The following is a 27,055-nucleotide window of genomic DNA, read 5'->3' as shown; positions in this document are numbered from 1 at the left end:
GGGCAGTGAGTCTGTCACGCCCCTTCTCCGCGTCTGGGTGGGACCTGACGCCCCGAGCGGGGTCTTCCACTGGCGCCCGGCGGGGCCCGGGCATCCGCGGCCGCCCTCTGTCTCCTCAGTCCCGGCGCTCCGCCCGTTTTGTGCGCATTCCTCTCTGGGGAAGCTGAGGCTCTGAGTGCGAAAGTCAGCCGAGGTCGCCCCGCCCAGGACAGAGGAGGGCTGGGGTCGGCTGAGCCGCGGCCTTGCCGGGCCCCCGCCAGGGCTGCAGGCTCCCAGGATGGCAGGCTTGGCGCAGGTGAGTGGACGAGGCTTCGGCCTCGCTGCTGCTCTGCGCCTTCCGGAGGCCGCCTGCGCAGGCGGAGCCAAGACAGCCACAGGATTCTTCTTTGTCGCCGTCGTTTGTTGAAGAGCAGTGGCCGCCGCTTGTCACTTCTTTTATCCGCAGTCCTGCAACAGTGTTGGTCTCCGACCGGTGCTCGGCCCTTGGTAGACGGGCTCTCATCACACTTCCCCTAGATCCAGCCTCCTCTGTTGCCTGCCAGCCCCTACCCCATCCACCAGCCAACCACCCCGACCTTCTCTCTCCGTTTTCCGTTGTCCTTTGCGCTTCAGAGCCACCAGCCTGACTGTGCAGTCGTCTTCCATTTTCCAGCCTTTCTCTTTGCACTTCCTTTTGACCTCAAACAATTCCCCTATAAATTCGCAGGGCCTCCCTCTCACATCCTCCTGGCCTCTGTCCAGATGTCACCTGCTTGGAGGTACCTTTCTTGGCAATTCCGGCTAAAGTGACGCCTTACACCCTTGCCCAGAGTCTGGCATTTTTCTATAGGGAATCTGGCGATATTAGAAAAGCTTGCCATCTGAGTTTGTCTAGGATGTTATGTGAATAAAGAGAAAAAAATGATTGCAAAGAATGATAGCTGATCATCAGCATCCTTACCGTGGGTGGATTGGCAGGTATTGTTTAACCCTCAGATCATTTAATCCTGAACGCCTTAGAATTAGGTTCTGTTTACACAGGAGCAGTTTGAGGCCCACATAGGTTGAATTACGTGCCTTACATCACTGTAGCTCTTACCATATCAAACTAACAACTGGTGTGTCTACCATCACAGCCTGTGTTTTTACCCTCTTCTTTACCGCAGTGGTTAGGGAGGCCTGGGGGTGACACCTAAAGTAACCTTTGCAAGGTGAGCGGGTCTCCTTCTAGCAAGTGGTCTTGGGCATGAGGAGTCGTGGCATTTCACACTGGTGGAACTGTGTGGACTTAAAAAAAATGGCATGTTGGTTGTTTAAGGAGTCCGCAGGGGACCCTTGTGGCTTCCACACTGGTTTCCTGAGTGGTTTTCTCCTGTAGCAGCTGACACACATTCTGGAACACAAGATTTTGTAGTCTTTTGCTAGATGTACCTTCCTCTTTAGCCAGGACATACATCGTAGCCAGTCAAGGGCCCACGTTCTCATGGCTGTAACCTGTTATGTCCTCTATGACTTGTTCCTTGTTCCTGATGTGTCCTGACCTCAGGGATACTTGCTGGCAGGACTCAAACAGGGAAAGGTAGTGATAGCTCATTGTGGATTCTTCCTATAAGAATGGGCATCTATGAGTCCCAGAAGAAGTGTCCAAGGTAGCAGATGCAGGTCCAGGCTCTGCCACTTCTGAGGCAGATGCCACCACCTCAGGTGACTCCACTGTGAGGTAGGTGATTATGACTCTGCTCTTCTGCCTATGTCCATGAAAATGTTTTCAGATACCTAAGCGCAGCACAGTGGCATGTGTCTGTAGTCCTGGCTTGGGAGGCTAAGGCAGGAGAATCATGAGTTCAAGCCCAGCCTGGGCAAAATAGTGAGACCCTGTCTCAAAAAAAAAAAAAAAAAAAAAATCCTGAAAATATTTTCAGGGTGGCTCACATGGATGTATATATTTCAGTGTTTCCCATCCTCATTAACTGCACATTAACTTTGCTAATGAAGGAGTGTCAGGTTGCATGATTAGAACATAGACCAGGCGTCCCCAAACTTTTTACACAGGGGGCCAGTTCACTGTCCCTCACACCGTTGGAGGGCTGCCACATACTGTTCTCCTCTCACTGACCACGAATGAAAGAGGTGCCCCTTCCTGAAGTGCAGCCGGGGGCCGGATAAATGGCCTCAGAGGGCCGCATGTGGCCCGTGGGCCGTAGTTTGGGGATGCCTGACATAGCCCATAGGGCCCTGCGTTCACATTCTCTCTTCTGATAAGACATGTGACTTTGGGTAGACTAGTAGAAGTCCTGGGCCTCAAGTCTCTGAGTGTGACATGGAGATGATGATAGTGAATTCAGGGGCTGTGGCCCTTTGCCCCAGTGTTCTTTTAGTTTTTCTTTAAATCTTTCGACTATTCTTGGTGAAGCTGGAAACACTGTTGTATTGACCTGGGCATCAAGGCTCAGATAAATGAAATGAGGTCCTCAAGGTCACATAGCAGGCATGTGTTGATTTCTGAAATTTGGTTTTAAACCTCAGGAGTCTGACTCCTGAGAGGGAGACTTTTAGTCACTTTGCCATGGCATGTAAAGCTGTCAGCATGAGGCAGGCACACACGGAGGATGGGTAAGACTCAGGTGCTATTCCTGTTATTCTTGCTGGTGTCATTGTTTTTGTTATTATTCTTTCCTACTCCTCTGATGTCTCAGAGCACTTAGTGTCTGTGCTTCACAGTCCACTTAGGATTGTCCTAACCTTATTTCTGTGTCAAGGGGCTTCCTGCATAGGAGGCACCTCTGTCTTCACTGCTGTAATCCATGCAAAGCAGTGTCCACCTTCCCCGCATGCCGAGCACAGATCTTGAGCCTCTGGAGATGCTTGGTGATTTGGCTCTTGGGTCACCGTGCATCTTTTGCAGAGTTGGAGTGACAAGTTCTAATTCTATGCCACAGTTCCAAGGGAAACACTACTATCTCTTAATTTGCCAGGTGTCTGTGACCTTTGAGGATGTGGCTGTTACATTCACCCAGGAGGAGTGGGGACAGTTGGATGCCACCCAGAGAACCTTGTATCAGGAGGTGATGCTGGAGACCTGTGGGCTTCTAGTGTCTCTGGGTAAGACCCCTCCTCGTCCCCTGCTCCCTTAAGAGTGAGTTATCCTACTCATATGCTCCTCTCTCCTCCGCAGCCTACTTGTTCTGAGGCTTCTGTCACCACACAGGGGTGTTCACTATTTGCTCTGAGTGTAGGATTTGAGAGACCAGGGTCTGGTGTCCAGGAGCCCACTCCCATCTTCACTGCTTACGATCCCTGTATTCCTGGGCAAATTAAGGAATCCCTCTGTGTCTCAATTTTTCTCATGAATAAAAAGGGCCAGGCCGGGTGCTGTGCCTCACACCTGTAATCCCAGCACTTTGGGAGGCCAAGGCAGACGAATCATGAGGTCAGGAGTTCGAGACCAGCCTGGCAAACGTGGTAAAACCCCCTATCTACTAAAAATACAAAAAATTAGCTGGACATGGTAGTGGGCACCTCTAATCCCAGCTACTGGGGTGGCTGAGGCAGGAGAATCGCTTGAACCTGGAAAGCAGAGGTTGCAGTGAGCCGAGATCGTGCCACTGCACTCTAGCCCAGGCGACAGTGCAAGACTCCATCTCAAAAAAAAAGGAGGGGGGCAATATAGTATTTATTTTGCAGGGCTAATGTGAGGGCAAATTGTTCAGTACAGTGTGTTGTGATAGGTGGCTGGGTGCAGGTTAGCAGTTGTGACCCCTGTTGCTGTCACTATTGTTACTGCTGGCTAAATCATTATCCTCATACTCATCAGTGTGAACCCGACATTTTTTGGGACAACTTTGTATAGTTTTATGGTTAAATTGGCTTTTGATGACTAGACTCAGGTGTCCATTTTGGCTTGACCATTCGCCGTTTCCCAGATTTTGGAAAATCACTTTATCTGCCTGAGCCTCGGTTTCTTCATGTATAATGTCCTGATTGCAGTACATTCTTAATGTGCATCCTGTGAAGAAATCCTAAAACAGAATTTTTCATTCAGGGCCCTTGGAGTAGCAATGTAACACTTTGCTTAGAATGTAAAAAATGGCTTAGGTCAGTGAAGAAACTTACCTTTCTCCTGAATGGAGCCTCAGTATCTCAAATATATTGTTTCTTTTCTAAATTAATGCCTAAATTTAATTGTTATAAAATACAGTGCATTTAAATTGCTTTGCATATTCCCTTGGTTATGGTTACATTGTATAATTATCAGTTATTGACTTACTATTAGGAGTAAAGTTCTGTGGCAATGTGGCATATTGATTAAGAACTTGGATTCAAGAGCCATGGCAGCAAAGTCTCTCAAAGAAGTGGCATTTGAGCTGAGACCTAAGGAGTGAGTTCATTAGAAGGAGCAAGGTAAAGAAGCAAGTAGTATTCCAAGTAGGCAGGCCAGCATGTGCAAAAGTCCTGAGGTGGTGAGGAACACAATCCTGACAAAGCTGAAGGAAGGTCTGATTCACCCCCAGTGCCAGGCACATAGCAAAAATGAGTGAACATGTCGCTTAGAGATGACTAAGGAATCCCACCCTTTGTTTTTGTGGGCCCTACTGCCATTAACTTCTCTGTAGAGCACTTGTGTCTTTTACTTATATTTTGACAAGTGTTTGGACTATATGAGCAGATCAGCTCATACAGTCTTCACCCAGAGGATATCTATATCTATATCTATATCTATATCTATATCTATCTATATCTGTATCTATATATAGATATATGTATATATATGTTTGTGTTTTTTTTTTAAATACGGGGTTTCAACATATTGGTCAGGCTGGTCTCAAACTCCTGACCTCAGGTGATCTGCCTTCCTCAGCCTCCCAAAGTGCTGGAATTACAGGCGTGAGCCACCGTACCTGGTGGAAATATATTATCTTACCTAATAAGCTCAGTATCTTACCTAATAAGGCTGGCTCCTGGGCTGATGGGCGTCAAGCCAGTTGTCTTTCTTTGCTCCCACTTCCTTTTTTCTTTTTTGGAGACAGTTCTCACTCTGTAACCCATGCTGGAGTGCAGTGGTGAGATCTTGGCTCACTGCAACCTCTGCCTTCCAGGCTTAAGCGATCCTCCCATCTTAGCTTCTCAAGTAGCTGGGACCACAGGCACATGACATCATGCCCAGCTAATTTTTTTTTTTTTTTTTTTTTTTAGACAGAGTCTCACTCTGTCACCAGGTGCCAGGCTGGAGTGCAATGGCGCGATCTCGGCTCACTGCAATCTCCGCCTCCCGGGTTCAAGCAGTTCTCCTGCCTCAGCCCCCCTGAGTAGCTGGAAGTACAGGTGCACACCACCACACCCAGCTAATTTTTTTAGTAGAGACGGGGTTTCACCATGTTGGCTTGGATGGTCTCAACTCTTGACCTTGTGATCAGCCCTCCTTGGCTTCCTAAAGTGCTGGGATTACAGGCATGAGCCACCGTGCCTAGCCAATTTTTGTATTTTTAGTGGAGATGGGGTTTCACTATGTTGCCCAGGCTTGTCTTGAACTCCCAAAGTGTTGGGACTATAAGCACGAACGACCACGCCCAGCCTCTTTGCTCCCTCTTCTTGGTAAGGTTTTTAGGCAGGTTCCCTCACAGAAGCCTCAGGATATTATTGCATGGCAGCAGGAATGGCAGCCTCCCTCACTTAGCCCTTCCTGGAATGAAGGCTTTCTCTCTCTTCAGAGTGGCTGGTATAGGTCACCTGCCTACCTCAGAGTACAGCTGGTCAGGGTTGCCATGTGCAAGATGATGGAGACCAGGGCTTTTCTACCTGCCATGGGGACTACTTATAAGATCCCTTCAGAAAATTTGTCTGAACACAGTTAAGATTTTTGTAGGATGGAGGTTAAAGGCCACACAGCCAGCACTAGATTAATCTTTGGGGCCCAATGATGGTGTTTTTGGAGTTGGTTTCTGGTCACAGTTTAACATTTTCTTTGCTTGGCTGAGAATAGCTTCATTTCATGGTCTTCCCTGTCTTAAAGTCCCAGATGAGACTGAGAGGTTTCTTTCTTCTAACCTAACTCCCTCCGTCCTCATTTGTTCTCCATGCACAGGCTGTCCTTTGTCCAAACCAGAGTTGATCTGCCCGTTGGATCACAGACAGGAGCTATGGATGGGTAAGGAAGACCTCTCCCAAAGCTCTTATCCAGGTAGGAGCCAGCAGCTGGGAAAGTGGGGTCCTGGTAGCTTGCACATGGAAAATTCAGAGCACTGCCTCTGAATTTTATTGGGAATCTTATTGTGGCCTCTCTGGGTACTTGGGATCCATGGAGCCTCTTTTTCTTTCTTTCTTTCTTTCTTTTTTTTTTTTTTCCAGACAGGTTGTCAGTGGTATGATCATAACTCATTTCAGCCTCAACCTCCTGAGCTCAAGGGATTCTCCTACCTCAGCCTCCCAGGTAGTTGAGACTCCAGGTGTGTGCACCATGCCTTGCTGAGTTAAAAAAATAAATTTTTTTTTCTTTTTTTTTTTGAGATGGAGTCTCACTCTGTCACCCAGGCTGGAGTACAGTGGCACAATCTTGGCTCACCACAATCTCCGTCTCCTGGGTTCAAGTGATTCTCCTGCCTCAGCCTCCTGAGTAGCTGAGATTATAGGTGCATACCACCATGACCGGCTAATTTTTATGTTTTTAGTAGAGACGGGGTTTTACCATGTTGGTCAGGCTGGTCTCAAACTCCTGACCTTGTCATGTGCCCGCCTCGGCCTCCCAAAGTGCTGGGATTACAGGCTGAGCCACTGTGCCTGGCCTTAAAATTTTTTATAGAGTTGGTCTTGTTATGTTGCTAAGGCTAGTCTCAAGACTCATGGGCTCAAGCTATCCTCCTGCCTCAGCCTTCGAAATTGCTGAGCTACCAAGCCTGGCCTCTTACATCTTAAATTTAAGTACTTCTAAGTTAGATCCAAGGTGTATATAATTCACTAAGCCATAATAAAAAATTATGGCTAACATGTATTTATTTCTTTTTTTTTTCTTTTTCTTTTTTTTTTTTTTTTGAGACGGAGTTTTGCTCTTGTTACCCAGGCTGGAGTGCAATGGCGCGATCTCGGCTCACCGCAACCTCCGCCTCCTGGGTTCAGGCAATTCTCCTGCCTCAGCCTCCTGAGTAGCTGGGATTATAGGCACGCGCCACCATGCCCAGCTAATTTTTTGTATTTTTAGTAGAGACGGGGTTTCACCATGTTGACCAGGATGGTCTCGATCTCTTGACCTCGTGATCCACCCGCCTCGGCCTCCCAATGTGCTGGGGTTACAGGCTTGAGCCACCGCGCCCGGCCACATGTATTTATTTCTTACTCAGTGCCTTGCTTTCTGCTGAACATAGTATATGTAGTGTTTCACTTTACCTTCACTCTAGTCCTATATGGCAGACTCCATTTTTGGCCCAACTTCTTAGAAGATTAAGTGGGGGACCAGGCATGGTGGGTCATGCCTATAAATCCCAGCATGTTGGGAGGCTGAGGCAGGTGTATTACATGAGGTCAGGAGTTCAAGAGCAGCCTGGCCAACATGGCGAAACCCCATCTCTACTAAAAAAATACAAAGATGAGCCAGGTATGGTGGTGTGTGCCTGTAGTCTCAGCTATTTAGGAGGCTGAGATGGGAGGATTCTTGAACCTGGAAGGCGGAGGTTGCAGTGAACTGAGACTGTGCCACTACACTCAGCTTGGGTGGCAGAGCGAGACTCCATCTCAAAAACAAACAAACAAACAAACAAACAAAAAAGATTAAGTGGGCTTATGGAATTTGAGTGGCTTGCTAAGTGTCATTAAATTTTGTTCAAATTAGGCTGGGCACGGTGGCTCAAGCCTGTAATCCCAGCACTTTGGGAGGCCGAGGCGGGTGGATCACGAGGTCAAGAGATCGAGACCATCCTGGTCAATATGGTGAAACCCCGTCTCTACTAAAAATACAAAAAATTAGCTGGGCATGGTGGTGCGTGCCTGTAATCCCAGCTACTCAGGAGGCTGAGGCAGGAGAATTGCCTGAACCCAGGAGGCGGAGGTTGCAGTGAGCCGAGGTCGCGCCATTGCACTCCAGCCTGGGTAACAAGAGCGAAACTCCACCCCCAAAAAAAAAAAAAATTTTGTTCAAATTATTATTTTTGTTGTCTTAAAGTTTAATACTCAGGTGGCCTCACTTTTTTTCCAGTAGACCTCAGGTGTACAGATTTTGAAAAATTATAAACCTTGGTTTATGACACACTATCATCATTGTTTCACGAAAGGCTCTTGTTACTATATTTACTACATTATTTACTTGTTCATTCATTTTTTAACACCATCATCCAACCAAAGTATGAGAACATCACTTATATTCTGTCTTAGTCATTTTGGGTTGCTGTAAGAATACTATAACCTGGATGGCTTGAACAGCAAACACTCATTTCTCTTTCTCACAGTTCGAGAGGCTGGGATGTGCAAGACCAAAGTACTGGCAGATCTGGTATCTGATGAGGGGTCCCTTCCTGGTTTGAGATTTATAGTTTTCTCCATCAGATTGTATGGGGTTTTTTTTTTTTTTTTTGGTCTCTTCTTTTGACAACTTGATGGAAGTGAGTGCTTTCAGTAGATTGTATGTTTTTCTGGTCTTTTCAGGTTGCTACTTCTCATGGTTGTATTGAATTCAGTGTTGGGAGAATTTATAACTTTATATTATTATTATTTGTTAACTTTATATTATTAATTACTCCTGTTAACTCACAGAACATTCATGTAAATATTTACCATTTTTAAAATAAGTATAATTTTCTCTTTCCAGGAGCTACTCTAGGCTGCGTATGGTGACTCATGCCTGTAATCCCAGCACTTTGGGAGGCTGAAGATACTATTTCATCTTCTTGTTGTCACTGAAATGCTGATTTTGTTTCTTCTTCTTTCTTTCTTTCTTCTTTCTTCTTTTTTTTCTTCTTCTTCCTTCTTCTTCTTTTTCTTCTTATTTTCTTCTTCTTTTTTTTCTTTTTTGTGAGATGGAGTCTTGTCCTGTTGCCCAGGCTGGAGTACAGTGGCATGATCTTGGCTCACTGCAACCTCTGCCTCCTGAGTTCAAGTGATTCTCCTGCCTCAGCCTCCTGAGTAGCTTGGATTACAGGCACACGCCACCACACCTGGCTCATTTTTGTAGTTTTTTTTTAGTGGAGATGGGGCTTCACCATGTTGGCCAGTTTGGTCCTGAACTTCTGACCTCAGGCGATCTGTCTGCCTTGGCCTCCCAAAGTGCTGGGATTACACATGTGAGCCACTGTGCCTGGCCTTTGTTTCTTCTATACTGCCATCTCTAATAAGCCTTTTTGTATATTGTATTCCTTCCAGGTGACAGCACAAAGCCCAAGACCACAGAGCCTACTTTTTCTCACCTGACCTTGCCTGAGGAAGTGTTACTCCAGAATCAACTGACACAGGAAGCCCCAAAGGACTCCCAATTAGGGCAAGCCAAGGATCAGGATGGGACATCTGAAATGCAGGAAGTTCGCTTGAAAGTAGGGATAGACCCCCAGAGGGAGAAGCTCCTGGAGAAAATGAGTTCTGAACATGGTGGTTTGGGGTCAGATGATGGTGTATGTTCAAGGATTATACAAAAACAAGTTTCAACAGAAGACGATCTCTATGAATGTGATTCACACGGACCAGTTACAGATTCCTTGATTTACGAAGGGAAAAATTCCTGTAAATGTGAGGAATGCGGGAGAGTGTTTAAAAAGAATTCCCTCCTTGTTCAACACGAACGGATTCACACTCGAGTGAAGCCTTATGAATGTACAGAGTGTGGAAAAACCTTTAGCAGGAGCACTCATCTTCTTCAGCACCACATCATCCACACTGGGGAGAAGCCCTATAAGTGCATGGAGTGTGGGAAGGCCTTCAACCGCAGCTCACACCTCACACGGCACCAGCGGATTCACACCGGAGAGAAGCCTTACAAGTGCAGTGAATGCGGAAAGGCCTTCACCCACCGCTCCACTTTTGTCTTGCATAACAGGAGCCACACTGGAGAAAAACCCTTTGTGTGCAAAGAGTGTGGCAAAGCCTTTCGAGATAGGCCGGGTTTCATTCGACACTACATCATCCACACGGGAGAGAAGCCCTATGAGTGCATTGAATGTGGGAAGGCCTTCAACCGCAGGTCATACCTCACATGGCACCAGCAGATTCACACTGGAGTGAAACCCTTTGAATGCAGTGAGTGCGGAAAAGCCTTTTGCGAGAGTGCAGACCTCATTCAACACTACATTATCCACACTGGGGAGAAGCCCTATAAGTGCATGGAGTGTGGAAAGGCCTTCAACCGTAGGTCACACCTCAAGCAGCACCAGCGGATTCATACTGGGGAGAAGCCTTATGAATGCAGTGAATGTGGAAAGGCCTTTACACACTACTCCACTTTTGTCTTGCATAAAAGGACCCACACTGGAGAAAAACCCTATGAATGCAAAGAATGTGGAAAAGCCTTTAGTGATAGGGCAGACCTCATTCGACACTTCAGTATCCACACTGGAGAGAAGCCCTATGAGTGTGTGGAGTGTGGGAAGGCCTTCAGTCGCAGCTCACACCTTACGAGGCACCAACAGATTCACACTGGAGAGAAACCCTATGAATGTATCCAGTGTGGCAAAGCCTTTTGCCGGAGTGCAAACCTTATTCGACACTCCATCATTCACACTGGAGAGAAGCCGTATGAGTGCAGTGAATGTGGAAAGGCTTTTAATCGCAGCTCGTCCCTCACACATCATCAAAGGATTCATACTGGGAGAAACCCTACCATTGTGACAGATGTGGGAAGACCTTTCATGACTGCGCAGACTTCAGTCAACATCCACAAACTCCTATTAGGGAAAGAGTTTTTGAATATCACCACTGAAGAAAATCTTTGGTGAAAGAAAACATCTTACCATCTGGCCATTCCTACTGGAGAGAAACTTCATAAGCATCCTCTCTTTGAGAAAGCCTGCCATAGATTATCATTTGTCATCTAAACAATCATGTTAGAAATTGAACCAGCCTAGAGTCTTATTCTCCATCTGAGAATTCAGCCATGAGAGAGACCCAGTGGTTACTATGCACTTAGGAAAATCTTCAGTCACATCTTTCTTCCTAGTTTATAGGGAAATGTTATCTCAGGGATTTTTAAACAAAGGAAGAGGAGACATAAGGAAGAGAAAAAAAACAGCTTCTTTTAGACTTGTCTGACAAGTCTATGGCAATTTGTCATCCCTTTGTTATTTTATATGGGAGAGGGAAATGTTTCAGAAACAAAAGATTTAATCCCCTTTATTTTTCCTGTGTGTGCATTCACCGCTGTCCAGTGTCAGAACAGTTAGACAAACGAGGGTTTGAAAACATTTTGTGAAAGCCTGCTTAGTCCTGCAACATTTTTTCCAGGCTCAAGGTACAGGAGCATACATCTTTGTGGAAAAACATGGAGGCTTAAGTTATGAAATACTTTTATAAGGAGATGAGGATGCACATATGTTTGGGCACATTTTATTGTCCACTTCAGATGCTTGTTTAAAAAAAAAAATTTCACCATGTGTCTTTACCCAATACACATACTTATTTCTTTTTCTTGGGATGGGGATGATAGTGTAATTGTTTGTGCACAGTGTAATCCTGGGAATCTTGTTTTTTTCCTATGATTGTGGTTTCTCAGCTTCTTTACCTCTCCTTTGAGAGAGTTAGGTCCACCTCAACCATTTTCTAAAAGTCAGCATTTTGGAATTCCTTTTTGATAATATTTTTAAGAATATATTATGAGCCACATGTGATATAGTATTATACCTCACATTAAAAATGTATCTTGTACGGAAGTAAAAATCTATTCGCTTTGAACTCCTCAAAGCCTTATTTATTTATTTGATTTAGGAATGAGGTTTAGTAGGCAAAAGAATGAGAAAGGAAACCAGCTCTCTCCTGCAAGAGAAAGGGGTGTCCAAGTGGAACTTTTAAATGACCACATGGATAGTTTTCAGTTGTGGTTGCAGGCAAAGCCATTTTGTTTTGTTTTGTTTTTGAGACCGAGTCTCGCTCTGTCTCCAGGCTGGAGTGCAGTGGCACTATCTTGGCTCACTGCAACCTCTGCCTCCCTGGTTCAAGTTATTCTTCTGCCTCAGCCTCCTGGTTAGCTGGATTTGCAGGCACGTGCCACCACGCCCAGCTAATTTTTGTATTTTTAGTAGAGACAGAGTTTCACCATGTTGATCAGGATGGTCTCAATTTCCTGACCTTGTGATTCACCCACCTTGACCTCACAGAAGTGCTGGGATTACAGGTGTGAGCCACCACACCCAGCCGTTAAGTTAATTCTTATATTACAGTATGAACTTCAGTTAAGTTTCTTTCTTTGTTACCCATGAATTCTTTTTTGAGTCCAAGTTTTGCTCTTGATGTCCAGGCTAGAGTGCAGTGGTGCGATTTTGGCTCACTGCAACCTCCGCCTCCCAGGTTCAAGTGATTTTCCTGCCTCAGCCTCACAAGTAGCTGGGATTACCGGCATCTACGACCACGCCCAGCTAATCTTATATTTTTAGTAGAGTCAGGGTTTCTCCATGTTGGTCAGGCTGGATTTGAACTCCTGACCTCAGGTGATCCACCTGCTCGGCCTCCCAAAGTGCTGGGATTACAGGCATGAGCCACTGAACCCAGCCTGTTGTCACCCATGAATTTTTTTAGAAGCTCCATTTGTTGAAAAGACTATTAACCTCTATTGAAATTGCTTTTACACCTTGGTCAAAAATTAGTTAAGCATATTCATGTTGGTCTATGGGTTCTCTATGTTATTCCATTGATCTTTGAGCCTAAACCTATGCCAATACCACTCCATTTTGATTACTGTTGCTATCCACTAAATTTTAAAATACAGTAAAATTATACCTCACTCTATGTTCCTTTTAAAAATTGTTTTGGGGCCGGGTGCAGTGGTTCACGCCTGTAATTCCAACACTTTGGGAGGCTGAGGCAGGCAGAACACCTGAGGTCACGAGTTCGAGACCAGCCTGGCCAAAATGGTGAAACCCCACTTCTATTAAAAAATACAAGAACAAGCCGGGCTGAGGGGGCAGGCGCCTGTAATCCCAGCTGCTCAGGAGGCTGAGGCAGAATTGTTTGAAGCCAGGAGGTGGAGGTTGCAGTGAAATGAGATCATGCCACTGAAATCTAGCCTGGGTGATAGAACAAGACTCTGTCTCAAAATAATAATAATTGGTTTTTTATTATTTTATTAATAAAATTGATTAATTTTAATAAAAATAAAATTTTTTTCCTTTGCCTTTGCATGTACATTTTAACGCATGTTTGTCACTTTTTACAAAATGTGTTGCAGGGATTTTGATAGAAATTACCTTAAAGCTAAAGATCGTTTTGGTGGGAATTGACATCTTGTTGAATCTTGCAGTTTACGGATATGGTATGTGCCTCTGCTTATTGAGATCCTCCTTGATTTATTTCATAAGGGTTTTGTAATTTTCAGCCTATAGATTATGTACATATTTTTTAAATCTAGACAATTTTTTAGGTTGCCATTATTTGGTGTATTGAGTTTTAAATTTCAATGTGCACTTGATACTTGAAATTATAGAGAAATACAATATATAAACTCTAATTTTTATATGTATACTATGACTTTGCTGAAGTCAATAGTTCTAGCAGCATTTTTTGGATAGCTTTCTTAGGATTTTCTTCATTAATACTAGTGTTATTAGCAAACATCAAACATTTCTTATTGGTTTTTTTGAGACTTGCTCTGTAACCTAGGCTGGAGTACAGTGGTGCGATCCTGGCTTACTGTAATCTCTGCCTCCCAGATTAAAGCGATTTTTGTCCTCAGCCTCTCGAGTAACTGGGATTACAGGCACACTCCACTATACCCTGCTGATTTTTATATATTTTGTAGAGATGAGGTTTTACCATGTTGCCAGACTGGTCTCCATTTCCTAAGCTCAAGTGAGCCTCCTGCCTCAGCCTCCCAAAGTGCTGGAATTACAGGCATGAGCCACTGCTCCTGGCCCAAACATCTTATTTCACCTAGCTAATCTCTATCACTTTTATTTCCTTTTCTTATGTTTATTGCACTAGCTATAACTTCCAGTGTGATGTTGAATAAAAGTGAAAAAGGACATACTTGTCTTTTTCTTGATGTTTGGGAGAAAGCATTGTTCAGTATTGATCATTAAATATGATACCTGTAAACTTTTATGTACATGTTCTTTTATTTATTTATTTATTTAAAGATGGAGTTTCACCATGATGGCCAGGCTGGTCTTGAACTCCTGACCTCAGGTGATCCACCCACCTCAGCCTCCCAAAGTGCTAGGATTACAGGCGTGAGCCACTGCGCGCAGCCCTATGTTCATGTTCTTTAGAAAGTTTCCCTTCTGAATTTCTGAGAGCTTTCATTGTAAATGGCCATTTAATTTGCCAAATGCCTTTTCCCCTTCAATTGATCATGTGATTTTTCTTCTTTAGCCTGTTGTGATGGATTGCTTTAACTTATTTTAGAATCTTTTGTTTATTTAAATTTTTTTTTTTTTTTTTTTTTTTTTTTTTTTTTTTGAGTCGGAGTTTCGCTCTTGTTACCCAGGCTGGAGTGCAATGGCGCGATCTCAGCTCACTGCAACCTCTGCCTCCTGGGTTCAAGCAATTCTCCTGCCTCAGCCTCCTGAGTAGCTGAGATTACAGGCACGTGCCACCATGCCCAGCTAATTTTTTGTATTTTTAGTAGAGACGGGGTTTCACCATGTTGACCAGGATGGTCTCGATCTCTTGACCTCGTGATCCACCCGCCTCGGCCTCCCAAAGTGCTGGGATTACAGGCTTGAGCCACCGCGCCCGGCCTTAAAATTTTTTAAAAACATTTTTAATAGAATTTATAAAAAATAATGCCGGGCACGGTGGCTCAAGCCTGTAATCCCAGCACTTTGGGAGGCCGAGGCGGGTGGATCACAAGGTCGAGAGATCGAGACCAACCTGGTCAACATGGTGAAACCCCGTCTCTACTAAAAATACAAAAAATTAGCTGGGCATGGTGGCGCGTGCCTGTAATCCCAGCTACTCAGGAAGCTGAGACAGGAGAATTGCCTGAACCCAGGAGGTGGAGGTTGTGGTGAGCCGAGATCGCGCCATTGCACTCCAGCCTGGGTAACAAGAGCGAAACTCCGTCTCAAAAAAAAAAAAAAAAAGAATTTATAAAAAATACACATTTTTTTTTTCTTTAGATGGAGTTTCACCATGTTGGTCAGGCTGGTCTTGAACTCCCAACCTCAGGTGATTCGCCCGCCTTGGCCTCCAAAGTGCTTGGATTACAGGCGTGAGCCACTGCGCCCAGCTGTTTTTGTCGTTGTTGTTTTTGTTTTTGTTTTTGTTTTTTTGAGACAAAGTCTCACTCTTTTGCCCAGGCTGGAGTATGGTGGTGCAATCTTAGCTCACTGCAACCTCCATCTCCCAGGTTCAAGTGATTTGCTTGTCTCAGACTCCCAGGTAGCTGGGACTACAGGCATGCAACACCATGCCCAGCTAATTTTTGTATTTTTAGTAGAGATGGCCAGGCTAGTCTCGAACTCCCAACCTCAAGTGATCCGCCCACCTCAGCCTCCCAAAGTCTTGGGATTACAGGCATGAGCCACCATGCCTGGCTAATATTTGAATGTAAGCTAGCCTTGTACTCCTGGAATAAACCCCATCAGGTCATGGAGTACGAATTTTTTTTTAATAACAACATTCCATTTGCTAGTATTTTATTGAGAAATTTTGAATCTGAAATCATGAGTGTTCCATCTGGCCAAATATGTGGCTGGAATTTTCCCAAAAGTGGTGACAGGAGTTCCCACAAGGGACTGTTTCAAACAGTCCTGAAATAGGACCTGTTAGGATTCCAAAGAAAGGAGCATTAAACACCAGGGTAATTAGTCAATTCATTTTTCAGAGGAACTTTCATATGGGGGTGGGTGCTGCAGTGTGTCCTTGTGTTGAACAGCAGAGGGAAAAAAAAGCCCTACTTGTGTATGTCTGCAATGAGAAGTTTGGGTTATGGAGATTATATGATGGTTTAAGGAATTTGGCTCAGATCCAGGGCCAGTTTCTACATGTTTAGCAACATATTTGATCTTTCAGTATTTTAGGCAACAACCTGTTTATTGGTGCCTGGGCATTTCAATCCCTAGCTTACATTTAACCCTGCAGAAGAAGACATACACTTGGTAGGATCACAGAGCTGTCAAGGCACCTTGCATTTCTAGGTCAGGACACAGAAAGCAGACAAATTGGGGGCCATTACAATGAGCAATATTGTTCAATAGTTTTACTTTTTTTGTTTTCACTTTATTGGATTTTGGTGTTTGGTGTAATACTGGACTCCCAAAATAAATCGGAAAGTGTTCCTCCAGTGCCACCGCCCCTTTATTTTGCATGACATTTTGTTGAATTGGTGTTCTTTCTAAGTGTTTGGTAGAATTTTTTGGTGAAACCATTTGAGTCTGGAGGTTTCTCTTGTGGAAGATTTGAGTTACATATTCAATTTAATGAGTTTTGATAGATTATCCTTTTTGAAGAATTGTTCCATTTCATCTAAATTTTCTAATTTGTGGAGTTATTTCAGGTATTATTACTCCCTTCAAGACAGAAGGTCCTGTAGTGGTATCCCTTGTTTTACTCCTAATAGTGGTTATGTGTGTCTTTTTTCTTTATCTTTGTTAATCTTCTTAGATTCTTAGATATTTATAAATTTTACTATTTCAAAGAACTAGCATTGATTTTCTTTAAAAATTTTTTTTCTAAGATGGGGTTTCGCCACGTTGGTCAAGCTGGTCTTGAACTCCCGACCTCAGGTGATCTGCCTGCCTTGGCCTCCAAAGTACTTGGATTACAGGTGTGAGCCACTATGCCCGGCTGATTTTCTTTGTTTTCTTTCTTTCTTTTTGTTTTGTTTTGTTTTCTTTCTTTCTTTTTTTTTTTTTTGAGACGGAGTTTCGCTCTTGTTACCCAGGCCAGAGTGCAATGGCACGATCTCGGCTCACCGCAACCTCCGCCTCCTGGGTTCAGGCAGTTCTCCTGCCTCAGCCTCCTGAGTAGCTGGGATTATAGGCACGCACCACCATGCCCAGCTAATTTTTTGTATGTTTAGTAGAGATGGGGTTTCACCATGTTGACGAGGATGGTCTCGATCTCTTGACCTCGTGATCCACTGCCTGGGCCTCCCAAAGTGCTGGGATTACAGGCTTGAGCCACCGCGCCCGGCCTCTTTTTTTTTTTTTTTTTTTTTTTTTTAAAGAGGTAGTCTCGCTCTGTTGCCAGGCTGGAGTGCAGTGGTGCAATAATCTTGGCTCACTGCAACCTCCCTCCCCCTCCCAAGTTCAAGCAAGTCTCCTGCCTCAGCCTCCTGAGTAGCTGCGATTATAGGCATGTGCCACCACACCCAGGTAATTTTTGTATTTTTAGTAGAGATGGGTTTTCGCCATGTTGGCCAGAATGGTCTCCATCCCTTGACCTCATGATCCACCCACCTTGGTCTCCCAAAGTGCTGGGATTACAGGCCTGAGCCACCATGCCTGGCTGTCATTGATTTTCTTTGTGTTCTGTCTTTTATTTCTATTCTGATCTTTATTATTTACTTTTTTTCTACTTGCTTTGGTTGTATATTGTTGTTTGTAGTTTCTTGAGGTGAGAGCTTAGATTATTATTAGAGACTTTATTTTTTATTTTTATTTTTTTGAGACAGAGTTTGTTCTTGTTGCCCAGGCTGGAGTGCAATGGCAAGATCTTGGCTCACTACAACCTCCACCTCTCAGATTCAAGCGACTCTCCTACCTCAGCCTCCCAAGTACCTGGGATTACAGACATGCACTACCATGCTTGGCTAATTTTCTATATTTAGTAGAGACGGGATGTCTCCAAGTTCGTCAGGCTGGTCTTGAACACCTGCCTCGGCCTCCCAAAGTGCTATCCACCGGCCTCGGCCTCCCAAAGTGCTGGGATTACAGGCATGAGCCACCACACCCGGCTGACTTTATTCTAATGTAAGCATTTAGTTTTATAAACTAAACTCAGCACTGTTTGAATTCCATCTTACATTTTCCTATGTTGTAATTATATTTTCATTCAGCTTAACTATTTCTCGATCCCATTTAAGAATGTATCTGTGACACATGGGTTATTTAAGAGTATGCACTTTCATTTCTAACTGTTTAAAATATTCCTGTTATCATTCTGTTATTTTTAGCTTCACATTTGGCCTGGGCACAAGCTGTGTTTAATTTCAAAACATTTATATTTGTTGAAGTTTGTTTTATGGCCCATCAACAAAAAGCTCATAAACAATATGCTTATTGAGTATTCTATCAGTACTTGTGAAAAGGATGTATATTCTGGTATTGTTTGGTAAAATATTCTGTGTTTATGGATCCTGTTGATTAATGATGTTATTCAGACTTTCTATATTTTCCTCATTTTGGGTCTAGTATTTTGCTAAAAGAAGGATGTTAAAATCCCCAACTATAATTGCAGAATTTTTTATTTCTCCTTTTTGAGTTCTATCACTTTTTTCTTCATGTATTTGAATGTTCTCTTGTTTGGTGCATATGCATTTATGATTACTATATCTTCTTGGTGTGTTGACCCTTATATCATTATGAAACTTTCCCCTTTTTCGCTGTTCATTTTCTTAGCTTTCAAGTATACCTTCTCTTATGTTAATATAGCTACTGCTGCGTTTTTAAAAGTTAATGTTTTTATGGTTTATCTTTGTTCATTTCTTTTATTTCCAAACTACCTACATCATTATATTTGAAGTAAATTTTATGTAGACAACATATAGTTGGGTCCCACTCTTTTTCTTTTTCACTTTGAAAATCTCTTTTTCTGCTGCAAAGAGCTATACCTAAATCTATACCCCCACTCCCTATGTTTTCACTTACTGTAAATGAAGTTCAAATTTTGTATTGTTTCTGTATATTTCATTCCGTGTGTGTGTGTGTGTGTGTGTGACAGCTCTAGAGGAGTATCTAAGGTGTAGTCTTGAATTATGTCTAAGTTTAAATATTTTCTTCTTTTTTTTTTTTTTTTTTTTTTTTTGCCTTTTTTTCCCTTTTTGTGGAGAACCAGGGTCTTGTTATGTTGCCCAGGCAGGTCTTAAACTTCTAGGCTCACTCTATCCTCCTGCCTCTGCCTACCTAAGTGCTGGGATTACAAGCATGAGCCACCATGTTGGGCCCTATTAATTTTTTTAAAAAAAGATATTGAAGTAAACTTTGCATTCAATAATCTCATACTAAGAGTATTTTGGTGAATTTTGATGAATACATGGTTTTGTGATGACAAACCACCACTAAGCTGTGAAATATTTCCATCACTATATATTGGATGTGAGCAGAGACAATTTATATTGTGAATATAGTTTTCCTGTGCTAAAGAACAAAATTTGAATCTGATGCAAAGCAAAATACACCCTGGAGATTGTAACAGTGCAATGGGCTCAGTGATTTGATGGTACTGAGTTGTTGGAATAATAATGGAGTGACAGGATAGAATGCACAGTAGAAATAATAAGATCTATATCTGGTGAACAAATAGATGGATTGTGCCATGAACTAGCTAGATGCTAACTGATCACATTTTCCTTTGTTTGTTTCTGAACACCTTCGAGGAAAGCATGTTCCAGCTTTCCTTACAGTGAATTTGGGGCCATGTGAATGAGTTATCGACAATGGAATATGGGCAGAAGTGATTGTGAAATTGTGTCTTAATTGTGTTTTCATTTGTGCAGTATTCTAGAGATGTCCTCAGTGGTTGCAGTTTTCATACCTTCCCAAAATTTAGTGGTCCCTTGGGAGCTACAGGTTTAGGTGATGGGATGATGATGATGGTGGCTTTCTTTCCTTCTGTTTTTCTTTCTTTCTCACTTTCTTTCCTTCCTTCCTCTCTCTTTCTCTCTTTCTCTCTCTCTCTCTTTCTCTCTCTCTCTCTCTCTCTCTTTCTCTCTTTCTCTTTCTTTCTTTTTGAAAGACTTTTGCTCTTGTCGCCCAAGCTGGAATGCAATGGCACAATCTCAGCTCACTGCAACCTCCACCTCCTGGGTTCAAGCTATTCTCCTGCCTCAGCCTCCCAAGTAGCTGGGATTACAGGCGCCTGCCACCACACCCTGCTAATTTTTGTATTTTTAGTAGACACAGGGTTTCACCATGTTGGCCAGACTGGCCTTGAACTCCTGACCTCAGGTGATCTATCCACCTCAGTCTCTCAAAGTGCTGGGATTACAGGCATGAGCTACTTTGCCCAGCGGTGATGGTGTTTTGATGAGGACAGGACATGACCTTATGTCTCTTAGTTTCAGGCAGGACAGTCTCATGATCAGGTTTGTCACTGAGTCCACGGGCCTTAAGGGTCAGAAGAGAGAGCAAGAGCAGGTTTTGGATACTGTGAATTAAAGATAAATAAGGAAGTGTTTCTAAAGTTACAAACTTGAAACTGGATGAATTCTACTCTCCAGTTAAGCCTGAGGGCAATTAGTCCTGCTACATCCAAAATCTGAATCTTGGGCCGGGCGCGGTGGCTCAAGCCTGTAATCCCAGCACTTTGGGAGGCCGAGGCGGGTGGATCACGAGGTCGAGAGATCAAGACCATCCTGGTCAACATGGTGAAACCCCGTCTTTACTAAAAGTGCAAGAAATTAGCTGGGCATGGTGCACGTGCCTGTAATCCCAGCTACTCAGGAGGCTGAGGCAGGAGAATTGCCTGAGCCCAGGAGGCGGAGGTTGCGGTGAGCCGAGATCGTGCCATTGCACTCCAGCCTGGGTAACAAGGGTGAAACTCCGTCTAAAAAAAAAAAAAAAAAAAAAAAAAAAAAAAAAAATCTGAATCTTCTTAAAATTTTAGTTTTAGAGACAGGGTCTCGCTCTGTCACTCAGGCTAGAGTACAGTGGTAGAATCATAGCTCATAGCAGCTTGGAACTCCTAGACTGAAGCCATTCTCCTGTCTCAGCCTCCTGAGTAACTGGGATCATAGTCCCAAAATTTGAATCTTGTGGCCTGTAATAACACGTCCCTTGAGCAGCATGCCTACCTATAGTTTTAGGAACACTTTCTGAACTGTTTAAGAAATAAGCCAAATATGTGCCTTCATGTAGAACCTTTAATCATACTTATGAGGCTAGCTGCTGAGTTAGGGTGTCATTATATTTTATGTTTTGATAAATGCCAAGGATCCTACTGAGGCTTAGCCTCTCAAAGAGTATATGTGAAAGCATTTTGATGTTAATGGTAAAGACAATAATAACGGTTCTTTTTAAAATTGAATACAATGTAATAAATACTTTTTACGAAAATTCCTATGAGGAGCAAAGTAGTATTTCCCATTCCAGTCATGGTAGACCCATGGATGCTGTGTCCCATCCCTAGAGTTCCTGATTCAGTAGGCCTGTGTCAGGCCACAGAACCTAAGTCTCCATCACGTTGGCAGGTTATGAAGATGCTGCTGGTCTAGGGACCACAACTTTGTAACCACTGAATAAAGGTCCGTTTATTAATGTTACTGCTCAGCAGCTCCTGGAGCAAAAGACTGAATTTATTTTTCATTTTAAGCCTTGGTCCCCAGTTCCCGGAGAGGTGAAGGAGTGCGTCCAGGGCCACACAGGAAAAGGAAGGAGTCTTTTGCGCCTCCAATAGCCACGGAAATGTGAGTACTCTTCTTTGAGGGACGTGAAGTTCGATTCCTGTGGTTGGAACCCTGAAACGTTATTTCTCCATATGTCCTAGCGGCGCCACTTAAGTTTACCCATGGAAAACGGAACTGTGGCGCAAATGCGCGGGAACTTATGGGGCACAAACGACATTACCCAGAATTCCATTCGTTGCGCTTTCGCACCGAGGGCTGAGCCAATGGTAGCTCAGGAGAGGGTCGTTTCCTGTGACGTCAGGGGGGACTTCCGGTTTCCCGGTGGAAAGAACTTTCTGTCGTCGTGTTTTCCTCTCCGCTCACATGGTCCAGAGAGCTGCCCCAAGGTCCCTTCTCTGGGACGCTAGAGAAGGATGGAGAGCCCCAGCTCCGTCTCTGTCTCCCTGAGGCTCACGTGGCCTGGTGCCTCGGGTTTGCCGTGCACCCGTCAGTCAGGAACGCGCGTGCTCCAGTCCTGCGTGGTTTCGCACCCGCGCTGCCTTGCCGTAGCACCCCCAAGCAGTGGCCTGAGCCCTGTAAGTATTTTGCACTACTTTGTAATGATGCTTAGAAGGCAGCAAGCATCCTGAAGTGACCCCACACAAGGTAGGGCTAGACTGAGTCTCTGGGACTCTCCTTGATGCCTGCCTTTGACGACTGACTCTTCATGTTGGGTACCATGTGGTGGCCAGATTGGTACTGATCAACTCAGTGCAGGTGGATGGAGGGGAGCCAGGGGTCTCACCCTCTCAGATTTTCTTGGTCTCTACCCTCTGTGGCAGGCAGACGTGTCCTAAGACTTTGCTCTTTCTCTCTTTTCTTTGTGTCAGACTCCTTGTATGGACTCATTTCTGGCCCAGGATCGTGACCCCACGCGAAATGGTAAGTTCTCATTATTGACAACAACTGGGTTAACCTGCGGGGAAGAGTATGCTAGTCAGGGAAACAGGAGTTGTGTGAATACTTGGAGGTGAGACTGAGTTGAGAATGTTCAAGGTTTCCAAGATACCTGTGAGAACAGAAAATAGTGGGGCAGAAGTCAGGCCTGGAATGACAGCCTAAGGAGCTAGGCCTTTCTTCTGAAAATTTGCAGCAGGGCATTCAGGTGATTTTGAGACAGCCAGGTGGGAGGGGGGGCCCTCGAAAACCACCAACCAGCCTGCCCACTGGTGTGAAGCCTCGGGAAGTTCGCTATTTGCAGCGAGGAGGAGCCTGGTCCCTCCTCTTCCTGTGTGGAACCTGGGATTCAAACGGGGAGGGGATGTGGGGGGTGGTAGGGAGAGGGGAAGCGCTTTAGCAAGGGACTCTGGCCTTGTGGAGAGTTCCTGTTTCCCCCTTTTCTTTCTTTTCACCCCATAAAATCCTGATTTACTCACCCTTCAAACAGTCTGAGCCTAAATTTTTTTATGACGGTGGGACGTGCAAGGACCCTGTCTCTAGCTTAACTAAGGAAAATTCCTGCAACAATTTGACAGATTGGCCAGGAGTAGTGGCTCACGCGTGTAATCCCAACACCTTGGGAGGCCAAGGTGGGCAGATCATCTGAAGTCAGGAGTTTGAGACCAGCCTGGCCAACGTGGTGAAACACCATCTCTACTTACTAAAAAAAATATAGGCCGGGCGTGGTGGCTCAAGCCTGTAATCCCAGCACTTTGGGAGGCCGAGGCGGGTGGATCACGAAGTCAAGAGATGGAGACCATCCTGGTCAAGACGGTGAAACTCCGTCTCTACTAAAAAATACAAAAAATCAGCTGGGCATGGTGGTGTGTGCCTGTAATCCCAGCTACTCGGGAGGCTGAGGCAGGAGAATTGCCTGAACCCAGGAGGCAGAGGTTGCCGTGAGCCGAGATTGTGCCATTGCACTCCAGCCTGGGTAACAAGAGTGAAACTCGGTCTCAAAAAAAAAAAAAAAAAACAAAATGTAGCCTGCATCGTGGCCAGCGCCTGTAGTTCCACTACTCAGGGGGCTGAGGAAAGAGAATCACTTTTACCCGGGAGGCAGAGGTTGTAGTGAGCGTAGATCACACTACTGCACTCCAGTCTGGGTGACAGAGCAAGACTCCATCACACACACACACACACACACACACACACACACACCTCAATTTGATAGATTACCTTCAATAGGTTCCTTGTGCCAGGAAAGCTGAGGCTTAAAGTTCAGGCGGGGAGGCAGAGACCATGGAGGAGTATGAACTGACAGCCTTAAGGCTCTACTACTGGGGGATTATGGAAACAGGTTGAGTGATTGTGCCTGGAAGGTATAGTCTGGGCAAAACCAAAACTGTTAGACAGGAGACCATTTGGACACTGCATGCCAGATCCATAGCTTAGATAACTGCCTTCTTGCCTGGTTCTGCTCTGGACTAGTTATAGTGATCACAGGGACATGAGGAAGGAGCAGGCCCTTGTGATGTCAAGGCCTGGTATTTTCTCTGATTTGGGAGGTTCAGGAGGAAAAGAACCAGGGTGTATGCGTGTGAGTGGATAGACTGTTGATCCTCTAGGGAGAGATGCTACTTGTGAGCCCAGCTGTCTCCATGATGGAAAGGTTGTGTGACCTTTGAGGATTTGATTGTGTACTTCCGGGAGGAGTGGGAACTCTTTGAGAGACTCAAAGGCTCTGGTCCCAATGATGTGAAGAACTTTGCACTCGTAACCACACTGGGAAAACCCTACTTTAGTTATCTCTTGCTACAAAGAAAATTACCTCCAAGTTTGGTGGGTTGAAAAAACAGATATTTATTCTCTCAGTTTCTGGGAATTAAGAATTAGGCACAACTGGCCGGGCACAGTGGCTCACGCCTGTAATTCCAGCATTTTGGGAGGCTGAGGCAGATGGATCACCTGAGGTCGGGAGTTCGACACATAACCTGAACAACATGGAGAAACTCCGTCTCTACTAAAAACACAAAATTAGCCAGGTGTGGTGGTGCATGCCCGTACTCCCAGCTACTTAGGAGAATCGCTTGAAGCCGGGAGGTGGAGGTTGAAGTGAGCCGAGACCACATCGTTGCACTCCAGCCTGGGCAACAAGAGTGAAACTCTGTCTCAAAAAAAAAAAAAGAAAAAAAAGAATTAGGCACAACTTATTTGGCTACTTCTAGCTCAAGTTCTTTTCATGACTATATAGCTTAATTATTCTGCAGGACTGTTGTCTCATCTGAAGGATAAGTGAACCAGCTTTCACATATGAGGAGCAAGCTGCTGGAGTGTATTAGTTAGTTCCTTGTTGGCAATTGGCAAGAAGCCTCCCTGAGATTCTTGCCCTATTGTCTCCACCATAGGCAGGTCACTCTCAGACATTTGGTTTTCATGAGAATGAACAAGAGACAGCATCCAAGAGGAAGCTGGTATTTTTGTAATCTATTCTCAGAAGTGACTTCCTATCACTTTTGCTATATTCTGCTCATTGTAAAAGAGTTCCAGGGTCTAGCCAAAACTCAACTGGTGGGACTTAATAAGTGTATGAATACCAGGGCTTGGGTTTAATTCCTAATTTCCTGAGCTGGGTTTTGTGCTTCATTTTTTCCTCATGGACTAGCTGTCTCTGTCCAACAGTTGTATCGTGGCATGATTCCTTTCCTTGGTTTCCTAGAGTATGGGATACGAGTACCATGGCTGGGCAGTGTGTATCACTTCCTCCTCCCTCTAAGCAGTCCCAATAGTTCCTGCCCTAAAACTTTGCAGTGAAGGATTTGGGAGTCAGGAGTCTTGCAAAATATTCAACAGATTTCAGTGGTCTGGCCTCTCCTGGCTGGGTGACTTCTGCTGCACCCAGATTCTTCCTCCTTTCACTAATAGTTGTTTCTTGAGACCTGACTGATGAATTGCAGCAACATTTTTGGACAATTATAAAAAAAAATAGTCTAAAATTCATATGACCTAAAAAGAGCCTAATAGTCTCTAAGCAATCTAAGCAAAAAGAACAAAGCTGAAGGCATCACGTTACCCAGCTTCAAACTGTAGTAGAAAGCTCCAGTCACCAAAACACCATACAGGTGTAAAAACAAACAAAAACCAGACCCATGGACCAATGGAACAGAATAGAGAACTCAGAAATAAAGCTGTATACCCATAATCATCTGATGTTCAACAAAGTAAAATCAAACAATGGGGAAAGGACTCTATTCAGTAAATGCTGCTGGGATAACTGACTAGCCATATGCAGAAGATTGCATCTGGATCCTTTTGCTTTCACAATGTACAAAATTCAACTCAAGATGGATTAAAGACTTAAATGTAAAATGTGAAACTATAAAAACCTTAGCATAAAACCTAGGAAAATACATTCTGAATATAGGCCCTGGTAATGATTTTATGATGAAGACTCCAAAAGCAATTGCAACAAAAGAAAAACAGACAAATGAGACCTATCTAAACTAAGGAGCTTCTACACAGCAAGTAAACTGTCAACAAGCAAACAACCTACTCAATGGGAGAAAAAATCTGCAAACCGTGCCTCCGACAATAGTCTATCCATAATCTGTAAGGAAATTAAATTAAAGCAAAAAACAACACCATTAAAAATGGGCAAAGGACATGAACAAACACTTCAAAAGAAGACATACATGCAGCCAACAGGCAAATGAAAAAACGGTTAATATCGCTAATAATTTAGAGAAATGCAAATCAAAACAACAATAAAATACCATCTCACACCAGTCAAAATGGATGTTCAAAAGTTAGAAAATACCAAAACCTAAAATGCAATAAAAAAAAAAAAAAAAAATGCAGCAAAACAAAATAAATTTTACAATGATGGCAGTGTGACAAAGGGACACAGGAGCCAAGTGAAAAACAAAAACAAAAATGAAAAACCTCCCACTGACTAAAGCAGGTACACTTGAGCAACGAATTAAAATAAGTTAAAACAGTAAAAAAAAAAAAAAAAAAAAGTTAGAAAATAATAGATGTTGGCGAGGTTGTTAAGAGAAAGGAATGCTTATACACTGCTGCTGGGAAAGCAAATTAGTTCAACTATTGTGGAAAGCCGTTTGGAGGTTTCTCAAAGAGCTTAAAACAGACCTTCTGGCCAGGTGCAGTGGCTAACGCCTGTAATTCCTGCACTCTGGGAGGTCGAGGCAGGCGGATCACCTAAGGCCAGGAGTTCGAGACCAGCCCGGCTAACATGGTGAAATCCTGTTTCTACTAAAAACACACAAAAAATTAGCCAGGTGTGGTGGCATGTGCCTATAATCCCAGCTACTCAGGAGGCTGAGGCAGGAGAATCACTTAAACCCAGGAGGCAGAGGTTGCAGTGAACTGAGATTGCACCAGTGCACTCCAGCTTGGGCAACAAGAACAAAACTCTGTCTCAAAACAAAACAAAACGAAAACAGACTTTCCACTTGACCCAGTATATATTACTAGGTATATACCCAAAAATATATAAATAATTCTACCAAAAAG

At 44.0% G+C, this 27,055-nt stretch overlaps 1 protein-coding gene across 4 annotated transcripts; it reads left to right on the top strand.

Annotated features, from left to right (window-relative positions):
- The first annotated feature begins 51 nt into the window (after positions 1-51).
- LOC101032400 (uncharacterized) lies at positions 52-22,554 on the top strand. Of its 4 annotated transcripts, none has more exons than XM_010331905.3 (7): positions 178-295; positions 2,955-3,081; positions 6,062-6,124; positions 9,322-13,408; positions 17,734-18,011; positions 21,571-22,179; positions 22,474-22,554. In XM_010331905.3, exons 1-4 carry the CDS (start codon positions 278-280, stop codon positions 10,881-10,883), a joined length of 1,770 nt encoding a protein of 589 aa, XP_010330207.1. In that variant the 5' UTR covers positions 178-277; the 3' UTR covers positions 10,884-13,408; positions 17,734-18,011; positions 21,571-22,179; positions 22,474-22,554. The 4 variants fall into 4 exon arrangements, with proteins under 4 accessions (XP_010330208.1, XP_039322645.1, XP_010330207.1 ...); XM_003944018.4 differs by having other exon boundaries at positions 6,062-6,157; XM_010331906.3 differs by lacking the exon at positions 2,955-3,081 and having other exon boundaries at positions 52-295; positions 6,062-6,157.
- Positions 22,555-27,055: the final 4,501 nt, after the last annotated feature.

This window comes from Saimiri boliviensis, chromosome 14 (assembly GCF_048565385.1).
Source record: "Saimiri boliviensis isolate mSaiBol1 chromosome 14, mSaiBol1.pri, whole genome shotgun sequence".
In the NCBI taxonomy this organism is placed as follows: Eukaryota; Metazoa; Chordata; class Mammalia; order Primates; family Cebidae; genus Saimiri; species Saimiri boliviensis.
This window is presented reverse-complemented; position numbering and strand designations above follow the sequence as displayed.

Coding starts and splice junctions, on each gene's coding strand:
- LOC101032400 (XM_003944018.4), top strand. Junction 3,082..6,061: donor TGGGCTTCTAGTGTCTCTGG/GTAAGACCCCTC, acceptor CTCCATGCACAG/GCTGTCCTTTGTCCAAACCA. Junction 6,158..9,321: donor CTCCCAAAGCTCTTATCCAG/GTAGGAGCCAGC, acceptor TATTCCTTCCAG/GTGACAGCACAAAGCCCAAG.